The sequence below is a fragment of the Lissotriton vulgaris genome, chromosome 5, assembly GCF_964263255.1.
Source record: "Lissotriton vulgaris chromosome 5, aLisVul1.2, whole genome shotgun sequence".
Taxonomy (NCBI): domain Eukaryota; kingdom Metazoa; phylum Chordata; class Amphibia; order Caudata; family Salamandridae; genus Lissotriton; species Lissotriton vulgaris.
Genome location: NC_141693.1, coordinates 1,143,856,378 through 1,143,871,131, shown reverse-complemented (window position 1 = coordinate 1,143,871,131; position 14,754 = coordinate 1,143,856,378). Strand labels below are relative to the sequence as shown.

The following is a 14,754-nucleotide window of genomic DNA, read 5'->3' as shown; positions in this document are numbered from 1 at the left end:
CTGGCCGTCACAAAACAGCCAGCCAAACTGAAATGCACTTGTTCAAACTAGTGCACAGGCAGCCCACCACTCCTCCCTGCTGCCACTCAGCAGGCCCCACCCCGTCCTGGCACTTGGTTGGATACAGGTTGATGAAAAATAAAATGGTAATGAAATAACTTTACCATTTTATTCGTCATCTCTGTGGTCATTTTAGTGGAGCAACACCCCTTCGCTCTAATAGAGGAGCCTCCCCTGCAGTAGGGTGGACGTGAATGCACATGGGTTGACCTTAGATGTTGTGCCGGCACCATCAGGCTCTCATTGGAGCGATTACGGGAGAAGGCTGGGTCTCCTGGGGTGGGACAATGGCAAAGGGCAATCATGTGGTGCATAGGAGTTCCTGTGCAAGGTTTAGACCAGGCCTGTGGCCCAGTGCCACAGAAGAACATCTGTGATGGCCTCAATAAAGGAGTGCAATGGCTCGGCACAACTTGCTCCCGGCTGAAGGACCTCCATCAAGTCACTAGTCTTACCCTCAACTGCAGGCACTTGAGGGTCAAGGAACTCCACTGCCCTGCACATCATGGTCCCAATGATGTGCCTTCCTCTGAAATGGAGCCCGGAAGAGAAAGTGTGCCAGAGTCTGCATAGGTATTCAGGTCCCTGTTGTCACCCAGCTCCTCATACCAGTTTTTTTTCCAGATAAGAGCCCTCCTCAAAAGGTTCAAGTAGGAACAGCCTGTCCAAGGATAGCAAGTCCAGAGGTTGATACAGCCTGGGGGGTACTGGGATCGATGTCGAACGACACCAGCTCAGAGTGGGACATTGGGATATCTCAATGTCCAGCAGCAGCAGGAGGAAGGTGGCGGGTGGCTGGAGACACCTGTGTCATATCAGACTGGATTCAGCGGCAGATCCAGAGGGATTTAGCTGGGGTTGAGGACGAACCCACCAGAAGTTACCCCGCAGGGACATCTCTTGACTCCCTGGGACCCAAAAGCATGCCAAAGGGAGTCGGTGGCCCAAAGCTGGCATGCATGCGGTCACAGAAGTCTTTCTGTTAGACAGGTGTCGCTTAGGGGAACTCAAGGAAGCATGGAGCAGAGCCGGCTGCCAGCTCCTAAGTGCGAGTGCAGTAGCGGGGCCTCAAAGTATAGTGTTTTAATGGGGAAGCAGAAGAGCGCTTCAACTTGTTCTTCTTGGACCAACCAGACTTCGAGGAAGACGTTTTGGAATGGCAAGATGACTGTCAGAGGAAACAGCTCCAAGAGGAGCTCTGTGATCTCCCTTGGGAGTGGGACTAGGGACAACGCAAAGACATCTTCTGTCACACCCCCTGGAGCTTCGCCACCCACTAGTGGATTGTCTTGGGGTGAAAAGACTTAACTTTAGCGCAGGCCTTGGAGGTCGTGGCTCGAACCAGGTATCAGAGGCAGACTAAGTGGGAATCAGATACAAACATTTGTCTGTGACATAATCCACACAGTTTAAAACCTGAAGGTTTGTTAGGGGACCAAATCCCTAGCACACTAGGAGCAATTGTTCAAAAACTGTTCGCCAAAAAATAAAGAAAAGTGGTCAAAAAGTAACAGAGGTAGCTCTCCGGACCAGCGCAGATGATAGCGTAAAAAAGGAACTGATGTCACCATGCCAGGGTCATTACTTCTGATGCAGATAATGTTGACGCAGAGCCGATCAATGCCACCTACCGCCATGCTACAGAGGCACTGCTCAAGACTTTCTGGACCCAGTCTGACACCTGGGGAATATTCTAAGGTGAGGAATCTTTAGTTAGGAGTCTTTATAGGAAACCCAATTCAGTGGTCTAAACTACTGAGGAAAGATGACTCATCCTGATTCGATTTGCAATTTTGAAGTCCATGTTACAGGCAGATCACAGCAGTGAGTGATTAACTCAGCCGTCTTCCAAGCTCACTCAGCTATCTTTAGGGTGGGCCACTACAGTCCCACTCTTACAATTTCTACTTTAATTTCTGAGTAGGAGATCCACAACAACCCTTAAAATATGGGATCCCTTAATGATACATGATCTAATCTTCATCACACTGCCCACTACTTCCACAAACACAATTGTGGCGTTCTCTACAACAACATGAACAAACTCTTGCTAACCACCTCTATCACCAAATAGGCATTCTTAGATAGAAGATAGTCCCGAAACGCATTCTCCTTCATTAAATTCCTCTATGCTGGCATAACTGGTATTCAGATCGGCAACAAACTTGACTGTGCTTACACCATGTACTCTGATTAAAAAATACGGTCTACGTAAGGTGCTGAATGCCAAAGCATGACTAACTGAATAAAAGAGATTACATATGCCCCACTATCTATAGACTCTGATACTGGTTAAAGCAAGATTCTAGCTGAAACACCAGAACCCATATACCTTCAGTCCACTCAGATTAGCCACTACAGCTCCTGAGGCACCAATCATCAAACTATACGATAAACCACCACGATGCATCTGAAACACACAAATACACAGTAAATTCAGAAAGCCTCTCAAAATGTTAGCATCCTCTCCCACCTCAGTTAAAATCAACAACCGCCTTACCCGCTTACTGGAACTGGAAACTATACACATAAGTTGCAAAGAACCGCACCCATGCCTGCCAGATGGACTTTAACACAAAGCACACCATGCCAAAGAAAGCTCAAAGAAGCGATCAAGTTAGTAGTGTCCACTAAAAAACAAGGTAAAAATATAAAACTAAAATAAATATGCAGGTAGGCTACAGATTATGACTCCACGCTTAAAACATGTGTAAGCACTTTAGGAACAGCAAGCGCCGAAACATCAAGTCGGGCGACACATGTAAGAATGAATTGATGCATCTTTAAGATTTGCAGTGACGACCAGATCTATTTTTGCTACGATTAAACTAACATTGGTGAGAAGAAAGGTCTCCCTAAATTTGCCTCAGAGAAATCTGCTTTTGCTGATTGTGTGAGAAACGTATTTAAAATTTTCCTGAAAAGTGTGTAAGAGCCATATTTAACTTTTTCTTGAAAACCAAGCCTAAAGATATATATACTGTTAACACTAAAGTGAGAAAACTAGGACCATGCTATGTGCCAACACCTGGGAATATTACAAGCTGGCACTTGCCCCACTAATCTGACGTTTAAGGGGGAGTTGCTTGTATGATCAAAGTTATGAGGTGTTTCTGGGGGTGTGACATTCTGCCTGAGCTCATTTCATCACACTAACATAGATGCTACCCACGGAGGAAAAGACGAACAGTTAAGCATAAAACCTGCATGCATAGCTCCCTCTCTCACACTACTTCACTCCACGCCATGCATAAGCACAGCTACACAATCACATTGTCTGCCATGCATGCATGGTACGAGAACATTTTCTCAATAGGCCACAGTGCATATGTCCACATTTTTTCCACACAAACACTATCCCAATATAAACATAGCACTAGGCCTGGGCACTGTCTGCAGAGTTCCACTAATGCGGAACAGCGCGAAGTGACCAAAAAACTCTGCCACACTTTGCGGAGTTCTGTAAAGTGGTGGAGAGCATTAGGTTGCACTTTTTGTGCTTATTTTTAGCGTCCGGTGTCTTTCCCGCACTGTAAAAGCACTGCGAACATCACCATGCGCAAAGCAAGAGGGCGCTGCTTCTTTCTGGCGCTTGAGTAAATGTTCTACTCGAGCAGCAGCTTCCTCAAAGCAAACGGATGGTTTCTCAATGCGAGCGGGCGCGACCATCCACCACCACACACGTCGAGAAATCTCGCTGGGGGCCGTCTAGCATTGGATATTCCCCGCTCGTGCTCTCCAACTTAACGTTGGCAAGCCCGAGCGAGGAAAATACTCCGCTCCGATTGTTTTTCGGATCTCTGCGTGTTCCGTGGAGTCAGGGCCGGACATGCCGTTGCAGGCACCGGGCAATTCCCCGGTGCGCCGCAAGTGTGGGGGCGGTTTTGGGCCCCCAGGGGCATAGCTGCAAAATCGGCCCTGTAACAAAATCAGCCAAAAACCGGCCCCGGCAAAGAGCTCGGTCGCACCCCCAACTTCCCCTCCCCCCCCCCCCGGGGGGGCGGCCAAGCACTTTGCCAGGGCCTGTTTTCGTGCCCAGTCCGGCCCTGCGTGGAGTGCGGATAACTCCGCGAACGGAGCGGAGTTTACTGCCGCGCCTAATTAGCATCCCATCTCTTACTCCCTTTGCTTCGCTATGCGCCAAGGCACAACCACAAACATAAGATAAGAGTACAATCCGTTCATCAAGTGCTTCCTACAGAGACCTATAATTAGCCATCGCATAGTGAGCCACACATCTGCCTGGTGCTTTGGCACATTGTAAGGGGTGTGAGGAGCAATATAAATCAAATGCAAGTGCAGTTTAACACAGAGACGCCTCAGGAATTGCTGGCTAGTAATGCCAAGCTCTGAGGAATCTAGGCCAACCAGGGCACGAGTCGGGGTACCACGCGGGTGGACGGCATCCCCCCACTTATTTCCGAGGGTTTTTCAGGGTGGACGCCGTCCACCCTGTTAAATCAAAACCGCGTCCATCATACCATTATAAAATGGGAGCGCGGCGCATAAAGTAAACAAAGCATTTCCGGGTCCAAGCACGCCGGTCACCACGCCCCTGCACCTACCAGGTGCACTGTTGCCAGGGCACCCAATAGACGCCAAGGAAGGATCCGACCTCAACCAATGAATGGGTGGGTCTGCAACTCGGCAGTCCCGCCCACCCGCAACATGCCCTTTATTTTTCGGGCTTTTCTGCAATTAGCTCCTTTGCTTTTTTGGAGCGAGTGACCCCCTTGACTCGGCTGCGACTGCCCTCCTTGCCATCTGCCTCCGCTTCCTGCACCAGACTTCCCGGCCTCGCCTGCTGCCCTCTCCAGGCCCGGCCTCGCCTGCTGCCCTCTCCCGGCCTTGCTGAAAGTGTTTTCAATTTTCATGTGTGTGTGTGTGTAGAGCTGCGTGTCAGTCAGGTCGGATAGGGTCGTCAGACACGGCCATCACGCCACGGTGACCCCCATCACCCACACTGAATCGCACTGCTCTGAAAGGTCGAGGCGCCCTTCTGTTTATTTACTGCTGTGGGAAGCAACTTCCGAGCTAGTGCACTGAAGTTTGAAAAACGGCGCTTTTTCGGAAACTTCTCTTTCGATATCCTATCCTAGGCCAGTGCAGCAGCCTGCTGAATTAATTTTAGCTTAATGATATGGCTTTCCTTGCTCTCATGCGCTCTAATCTGTACTGCACATCAATTATTTATTTACTTAGTTATGTGTGTATTTATCGTGGTGTACGTGCAGTTTAAGTCTTTTATGGAGTGTATACCAATTGAGCAATATTTAGCGAGAAAAACCAATGCAGTAAAAAACGCTGGTGTCTTTTTTAGTAGTATTCTATTCGGCAAGATATAACCTACGCAGAATTATATCTCTAACATTTTTGAAATTCTGCATATTATGTGGTCCAAAACTAGGACTTTGCATACGACTTATTTGGTGCCCGTTCAGAAGGAATGTTGTAAATACATGTTTTCAACACTTACATCTTAAGACTATTTGAAATCCTGCCTAATATGTGGTTCAAAACAATGACTGCGAACCATTTGCTGTATTTAATAATTTACAGAGTAAAAGGATGCTGGTAACTTTAATGAGCAATGCCCTCCTCTCAAAATATTCTCTGCCCCGGCAGCACCCCGTGATGAAGACACCACACATGGCCACAGGGAAGATGTCCCACAGAATCTCTGACCACACTCACAGAAGTTGTAACTTTACGTTTGAAGTCCATTTCTTTCTGTTATCGAAATTCACTAAGCATTTTATATGTAAACCTGGAAAGCTTCAGCAGTCGCAGGTTCCCAGAAGTAGTTGGGGATCTTTTTACAAAGGTGTTTTAACATGCTTAAATGTAACAGGCATAGCTTTACCCACGCATAACCACGACACTATAGTGACACTGCATTGCAAAACTTTTTTTCTCCATTTGGAAGACATTTTTTTTCCTATTGCAAAACGTATTCTTCTAGGCATCAGCTGGTTTTGTGTGCATTCACTCCAAGCTGGATTAAGATTTACTCCTGTCCTTGCCAGGAGTAAATCTCCAACCATATCCAGAGTGGGAATGTCTCTTGCTAAGTTTGTGAAAATCAAAAAAAACTGGGTGTTCACAAAGTTTGTGGGCGTTCCACCTGCTTTCCAAAGCATTCCCTATCATAGAATGCTACGCTGTGATCAGTCTGTATGCAGATGTGCTCACTTATAGGTCTGCATCAGTCTGTAGTCTAATCTCATCTTCAAGATTTCACCAAAAAAGCGCAGGAAATGTATTTTATAGCCCCATGTTCCACGTCGCTCATTTGCAGTAACAGTGTAAGATTATGAGCAAATAAATAGCTTTGTGAATGTAAGTTCATTTTTTGGGGAATATAAATCTATATTTTCAACCATAAATACCATTTTTTTCACCACACTAATTCTACTTTTGTTGCAATATATGCAAATGACAGATCTGCCTTACATGTGATGTCACTTCCTGTCGTGATGTCACTTCCTGTCGTGATGTCACTTCCTGTGACCACGCCTACCTTGGAGAGTCCCCCCACTTCTTTTTTTAGGACTTGTGCCCTGAGGCCAACCCTTCCAGCTGAAAACACTCCCTTACCTGTTCCGGGTTTGCAATGAAGTTGATGGCCGTGTGGTGCCGGTCGTCTTCCTGGATCAGGCTGAAGGTGAACTGGTAGTCAATCAACAGACTGTCTGTGGACAAAACACAAGAGAAGGTTTGTAAAACCAGGATCCCACGCGCTCGCTTCGCTAGCTGTTCAGGAATTGCATTTTCGCCGCGCCGTACGAACAGGGGCCTCCAAACTGAGAAAGAACGGAGCGAAGCGCGGAGGGTAATTTCCGCTCACAGACATAACCTGTGCTCCTCGGCAGCCTGCGGCGACGGTATCGGGGCTGTGGTCTCTTCAGTAATAAAGGTCTGCTCCTGGGAAGGAGACATGGGTTTTATCTGTGTGTGTGTGTGTGTGTCGGCTCAGTGAACCTAAGGTCATGGTGGCTCAATGCTCAAAACACAGTGAAACACCGCTCTGGTTTTACCGTGGTCCAAGTTAATAGTTCATTTCAAGCTCGCTTGAAAAGATAATTTAATTTGTGCTATTTAAATAATATCCTTGCCAACCTTACTGATTTAAGTGGTAGGCTAGTTCCTTTGCAACAGCTCTACTGCTTACTGATGTAATAGTTGAAGTCTTATGGCTTTTCATGAGGCGCGTGCAGTGCAAACACTGAAAACAAGTGAACCTTGTGCAGCCCACGCTGCCTTAGTCTCACTGGAGGAGCCAATGAGAGGCAGCGAGGGAGGGACTGGGGGCCTCGCGCAGCAGGATGCACTTTCTATGTATACCGCTGGCATAGGTGCCCAGAGCTCACCCACTAAGCGCCCCTTCCATCTCGTGGACCCTGGTGCCGTGGGGCGCTGCCCATCAGCCCTCACTGCTTAACTGGGTCATTTACCTAAAACGGTCTCTAAGGCGGGGCTTCTGGGAGCACAGTGCCCTCAGTCATTGTCTCTCCCTTCTTTCACCTCATTCCTCTCTCATGGCAGCCCTATATTACCAACATACACTGCCAGTGGGCTGATAATAACAGAGAGATGAGCGATGGGAGGAAGTGGAGAGAGTACAAGCATTGGCAAAGCCAGCAGGTCTCGCTTATGTGAGATCTACTGACTTTGGTGGAGTGAATTTGAGTGGCATTGTGTCGAGTGATACTGTGTGGCATGGAGTGGCATTGTGAGACGTGGAGTGAGTGGGGTGAAGTGGCATTGTGTGAAGTTGAGTGGCGTTGAGTAGCACTGTGTGGAGTAGTCTTGTGTGGCATTGTATGGGAGTGACCCTTGACCCCACGAGGTAGGTCGCTCCCCCTCCGCACAGCACTGCCTGTGTGTCCCTGCCCCAGCTGCTGCTGCTGAGGAAATTCGATGCCCTCCTCCACCCACAGGCTACCACCTGAGCCTCATCCGTGGTGTTCAGTGGTAGGCCTTAGGTTTGTTTGTCATTTGTCATTCCATTGTATTGCACTGTCTTGGTGTCCGTGACTGCTGTTGTCTCGTCTCCCCTTCGTTGCCCCTGTGATTCTGTGCCTTTTTTCTCCTGTCCCCTTTGCTGTCCCGTGATTCTGTGCCTTTTTCTCCTTCTGTTCCCTTCACAGCCCCAGTGTTTCTGTGCCTTTTTCTCCTTCTGTCCCCTTCGCTGCCCCTGTGATGCTGTGCCTTTCTCCTTCTGTCCGCTTCGCTGCCCCGATGACTCTGTGCCTTTTTCTCCTTCTGTCCCCTTCGCAGCTCCTGTGATTCTGTGCCTTTTTAGGTCTCGCCTGTCGATGCGCATGCGCATCGAGCAAGGCGAGAGTATTGCGAGTTATCCACTCTTTGGCAACACTGCAAGGAATCGTGGCGATTCCTTGCAGTGCCCGTGACTTTTAAGGTCAATGCGCATGCGCATTAAGCTTATGCGCATGCGCATTGACCTTAAAAGTCACGGGCGCGTGCATGTCCGTCTTTGTTTACCCGCTCCGCCCCCTCCCGCCGTGTCGCCTTGCCTACTCTCTCTCCCCTCTCCGCCCCCGTTCCGCCCCCTCCCCTTCCCGCCGGGTCGCATTTCTCCTCCCCCCTCCCCTCTCTTCCCTCCGGCTTCTTTTTTTTTTTTGTTTATTTTACCCGCCGTGTGACACAGATCCAGCATATACCCTTTCTAAAATACTAACCAGCTACCCCGTTCACTTGTTGTCCTAGGATCCCTCCCGTCTGTTCCCGCACTCCTCCCACACCCCGCTCCGCCCCCTCACTCTCTCTGCCCGCCCGCTCTCCACTCCACGGCTTTCTTTTGGGCCTCCAGAATACACAGAAGGAAGTGCGTATGTGAAAAGAAAAAGGAGGACAAGTAACATAGGTAAACGTCACAGGTGAGTCATATGCCCTAGTATCTAGCTAATACATCCCTCTCGTATCAATCGTAACTGATTTTGATCAGAGTGCCGAAGTACCGTATTGATTGCCAACTCCCCCGAAAAAGGCGGTGTGATCATCACCCTACTACGCTTACCTCTCGTATGCTAGCGGAGGAGGGTCTCACAATCCGATTCTGATCGGCTATGCTTTCAATTCTAAAAGTATTTAATGAGCTGGGTGCTTGGCAAGCCTATCAGAACAGTAGGGATTACAAACTGACACTTTAAGGGTGGACACTAGGCGGGGCTGACTGCCTGTTCCGCCCAGCAAAGCTTGCGATTGCTCCAAAAACCGAAAAGCCCGTCCCGGAAGTGACGGAAGCGTTCATGACAGCGCTAGCCGACCCGGATATGACTGTTGTAATCTCTGAGGGCCGCTGTTTTTCAGAGTGCGCCGAGACTTTACATTTGTAACGTGTTCAGTAGTCTTCGTGTTTGGAGGGTGTAGAGACACATCGAGATCAACCGTCCCTTGGTAGAGGGTGCTTTACTTACTCCCAAAGAGCCACGGAAACAGTACAGGTGGTCGTGTCAGCAAGAGGCACTTGAGGAGAAATAAATGGCTGTGTGACACTGGGGCATCACGTTTCCGTTCCTCGGCGTTCTTTTTAACTAGTTTCTAAAGCGTCAGACTCGTTGCTTAAAATGTAGTATCGGAGGACCGCAACATTTTAAACAGGTGGAACACCGAGTATGGGATTGCGCTCTCGCAGACCCCCAGGAATTTTGCTGCATCAAAGTGGACATTTATTTTTCACCTTTTTATTACACCATTTCTCGGTTTATCCTAGTTTAAAGTCCCCAAAACGTCACCTTCTCCTGCAACCAACCTGCTCAGTTACCACCATTCTCTACCAACTTCCAACTTGCAAGACAGAGACAGTTTACAACCACTCTCACTCACCCTCACTCACCCTCACTCACCCTCACTCACCCTCAACCCCTCACTCACCCTCACTCATCCTCAATCACCCTCAACCCCTCACCCTCACCCACCCTCAACACCTCAGCCTAACTCACACTCACCCTCACTCACCCTCAACCTCTCACTCACCCTCAACCTCTCACTCACCCTCAACCTCTCACTCACCCTCAACCTCTCACTCACCCTCAACACCTCACTCACCCTCAACACCTCACTCACCCTCAACACCTCACTCACACTCACTCTCAATCATCGTCACTCAACAACTATCAACATCACTCACCCTCAACGCCTCACCCTCAACACCTCACCCTCACTCACTCACGCTCAATGCCTCACCCTCAAACATTCAACCTCACTCACCCACCCTCAACGCCTCACCATCACTCACTCACCCTCAACCCCTCACCCTCACCCCCTCAACCCCTCACCCTCACTCGCCCTCACCCTCAACCCCCTCACCTTCAACCCCTCACCCTCAACACCTCACCCTCACTCACCCTCAACTCCTCAACCTCACTCACTCACCCTCAACCCCTCACCCTCACTCACTCACACTCACTCACCCTCACCCTCAACCCCTCACCCTCAACCCCTCACCCTAAACCCCTCACCCTAAACCCCTCACCCTCAACACCTCACCCTCAACCCCTCACCCTCAACAGCTCACCCTCACTCACACTCACCCTCACTCACCCTCACTCACCCTCAACCCCTCACTCACCCTCACTCATCCTCACTCACCCTCAACTCCTCACCCTCACCCACCCTCAACCCCTCACCCTAACTCACACTCACCCTCACTCACCCTCACCCTCACTCACTCTCACTCTCACTCACCCTCAACACCTCACTCACCCTCAACCCCTCACTCACCCTCAACACCTCACTCACCCTCAACACCTCACTCACCCTCACTCCCCCTCACCCTCACACAGTGCAATAGGTCTCGGAGGATTTTTAGTTAGAGCTTTTACAATTGTTTATGGCTTTTTTGATTTGTAATTCTTTAGCATTGGCTACAGGAAACAAAAATGCTAAAGATTTACAACAAAAAAACCATAAACAATTCTAAAAGCACTAACTCTAATGCTGCGAGACCTATTGCATTTCCAATGCTTGTTCTGCTTTTGTCCCCTTCGCTGCCCCTGTGATTCTGTGCCTTTCTACTTCTGTCGGCTTCGCTGCCCCCATGACTCTGTGCCTTTTTCTCCTTCTGTCCCCTCTGTTGCCCCCGGAATTTTGTGCCCTTGCTTTTGGCCCGCCACTACGTCCCCCACTGCCCCACCCCCCTGACTGTGCATTCGCTGCCCCCGCCTCCCAGCTGCTCCTCCCTCCCACCTACCCAAATATGGCGGCTGCTGCACGCCCGCGCCCCTGGTGTGCCTAAGGGAAGCCCGTCTGCGCCCATCCGTGCCTGGACCGTGCCCTGCGCCAGAACCCCTGCCCCCCACGCCCGCCACGACAACAGCTGCCGCTAAGATGCCAGCACACTGCACGCCCTCAACCCCGGACGGACCCACACCTGCATCAAGGCCGCACCGAAACGCACACATGGTCTCTTCACCTGCTGGAACTGCAGCTACACAAGCCTCAGAGCCGCCGAACTACCCGCCAAGAAAGACCTCAACCACCTCCTATGCATCCTACTGAACACCCGCTCCACACGCAAGCATGCCATTGAGCTCTTGGACCTGCTCGACACATCATCCCCGGACGTCGCCTTCCTGACAGAGACCTGGATGAACGACTCCTCCGCACCCGACATCGCCATAGCCATCCCAGACGGATACAAGATCACCCGCAGAGACCGCACCAACGGAGTCGGAGGAGGAATCGCCATCATCCACAAGAACAGCGTCAGGGTCTCGACCAACACAGACAACACTCTCAACACCGCCGAACACATGCACTTCCAGATCCACACCGACCCCAACACCACCCTCAGAGGTACCCTCATCTACAGACCCCCCGGACCCCAACCCCAATTCAGCGACTCCATCACTGACTTCATCAGCATGCACGCCCTGACCTCCACCGACTCAGAGACCTGAACTTTCACCTTGAGAACAACGACAGCAACTCCACAACCCTGATTGACAACCTCGGACTAAGGCACAATGCCTACCCATTCCGTTGGCCACAAGCTCCACCCAGTCTTCTCCTCAAGCTCAGACGTCTCCTTAAGCCACACCACCAAACTCATCAGGACCGACCACCGCTGCATCCACTTCACCTTCCAGAAACCCACCACACACCACCGGACCCAACAGATCCCCTGCCGCTGCTGGCGCAAAATCACGGAAGACCAACTAAACGCAAACCTCGTCCTCAGCCCACCCACCAACACCTTCAACATCGACGACGACGCCTGCAACCTCTGACGCTGGATCAGCGACTGCGCCAACACCCTCGCCCCGCTGAAGAAACCCACCCACAGAGACACCAGCAAGAGAGCTAGCTGGTTCACCCCAGAACTCCTAGCCTCCAAGCGAACCTGCCAGAAACTAGAGAAGAAACAGCACAATGAAAAGACACTGGACAGCCTCGCAGCCCACAAAGACGCCATCCGCAAACACCATCACCTCATCAGGTCTGCCAAGAGGACCTCCTTCAAAGACTGCCTCGACAACAAAGAACACAACAGCAGGGAGCTCTTCAACATCGTAAAGGAAATCTCCAACCCCAGCTCCAACACCATCAACATCCCGCTGTCGCAAGCCTTGTGTGACTCCCTTGCCACCTTCCTCCACCGCAACATCGCTGACATCCACAACAGCTTCAACGCCCACACAGCCCCAACAGACATCGACACTCCAGACACCCCGCACACTATCGACCACAACCCCCTGCCTGCCTGGGCCAACGGGAACATAGATGACACCATCAAGACCATGAGCACAATCCACTCCGGCTCCCCGTCAGACCCACTCCCACACCACATCTTCAACAAAGCCAGCAGCTCCATCGCACCCCACCTGCGCAACGTCATCAATCTCTCCTTCGAGACCGCGACCTTCCCAGAGAACTGGAAACATGCCGAGATCAACGCCCTTCTCAAAAAACCCAAGGTCGACCAGAGAGACCTCAAGAAATTCCGGCCCATCTCCCTGCTTCAGTTCCCAGCCAAGGTCATCGAGAAGATCGTCAACAGACAGCTAACCCGATACCTCGAAGAAAACAGCATCCTGGACCCATCCCAGTCAGGGTTCCGCAGCAACCACAGCACAGAGGCTGCCCTCATCGCTGCCACCTACGACATCAGGACCCTGCTGGACAACGGTGAGACCATGGCCCTCATCCTCCTGGACCTCACTGCCGCCTTCGACACCATCTGCCACTGCACACTACGCACACGCCTCCACAACGCAGGGATCAGAGACAAGGCTCTGGAATGGACCACCTCCTTCCTCTCGGGCAGAACCCAGAGCGTCCGCCTCCCCCATTCTGATCCGAAGCCTCCAAAATCATCTGCGGCGTACCCCAGGGATCCTCCCTCAGCCTGACACTGTTTAACATCTACATGGCCCCGCTCGCACAAGTCGCCAGACAGCAGGACCTCAACATAATCTCCTATGCCGATGACACTCAACTGATCCTCTCCCTCAATAAGGACCCCCTCACTGCCAAATCCAACCTCCACGAAGAAATGAAGGCCGTCGCCGACTGGATGAAGATCAGCCGACTGAAGCTGAACACGGACAAGACCGAGGTCCTGATCCTCGGCTCCAACCCTTCAGCCTGAGACGACTCCTGGTGGCCTATGGCACTAGAGAAGCCCCGACACCCACCGACCAGGCACGCAACCTGGGAGTTATCCTCGACTCATCACTTTCCATGACCAAGCAAGTCAACGCAGTCTCCTCCTCCTGCTTCAACACCCTCCCCATACTCCGCAAGATCTACAGGTGGATCCCGACAGATACAAGAAGAACAGTCACCCAAGCCCTCGTCAGTAGCAGACTCGACTATGGAAATGCCCTCTACGCGGGAGACCTGGCCAAGCTCATCAAACGACTGCAACGCATTCAAAACGCCTCTGCATGCCTGATCCTCGACGTACCATGCCACAGCCACATCACCCCCCACCTGAGAAACCTGCACTGGCTCCCTGTCAACAAGAGGGTTTCCTTCAAGCTCCTCATCCACACACACAAGGCACTTCACAAGACCAGCCAAGCCTACCTCAACAGACGACTCTTCTTCTACATCCCTAACTGCCAGCTCCGTTCCGCCGACCTCGCCCTCAACACCGTCCCTCGCATCCGAAGAACAACCACCGGCGGCTGATCCTTCTCCCACCTCGCCGTCAAAGCCTGGAAGGCCCTCCCATTGAGCCTACGACAGACCCAAGACCTGCTGACCTTCAGGAGGCTACTCAAGACCTGGCTGTTCAACCAGTAGCGCCCCCCTTTTCCCCCCAGCGCCTTGAGACCCTCACGGGTAAGTAGTGCGCTCTACAAATTCTTGATTGATTGATTGATTGAGTTGTACAGAGTGACGTCAACTTATATAACATTGCATGGCATGGAGTGAAATTGTGTGGAGTGGAAATGTGGGACTTGGTGTGGAGTGGGATTGTATGGAAAAGTACTGTGCGGCATAGGATGGACTGGAATGGAAATGTGTGGCACTGAGTGGAGTGAAATTGTGTGGCACTGAGTGGATTGGAATTGTATGAGTGGAATTATGTGGCGCAGTGTGGAGTGGATTTGTGTGGCATTGAGTGGAGTGGATTGAAATTGCGGGGAGTGGAATTGTCTGTCATTATGTGGCATGGAATAGAGTGGAATTTTGTGGCATGGAATGTAACTGTGTGACATC

At 50.9% G+C, this 14,754-nt stretch overlaps 1 protein-coding gene across 1 annotated transcript in view; it reads right to left on the bottom strand.

The window, feature by feature from the left end:
* The window catches only part of ATRNL1 (attractin like 1), a 1,808,663-nt gene that overhangs the window by 481,003 nt on the left and 1,312,906 nt on the right, over positions 1 to 14,754 (bottom strand). Inside the window, exon 22 of the mRNA XM_086919594.1 lies at positions 6,658 to 6,752. Within this exon, the coding sequence (XP_086775720.1) occupies positions 6,658 to 6,752 (95 nt within the window). The remainder of the gene's footprint in view (positions 1 to 6,657; positions 6,753 to 14,754) is intronic.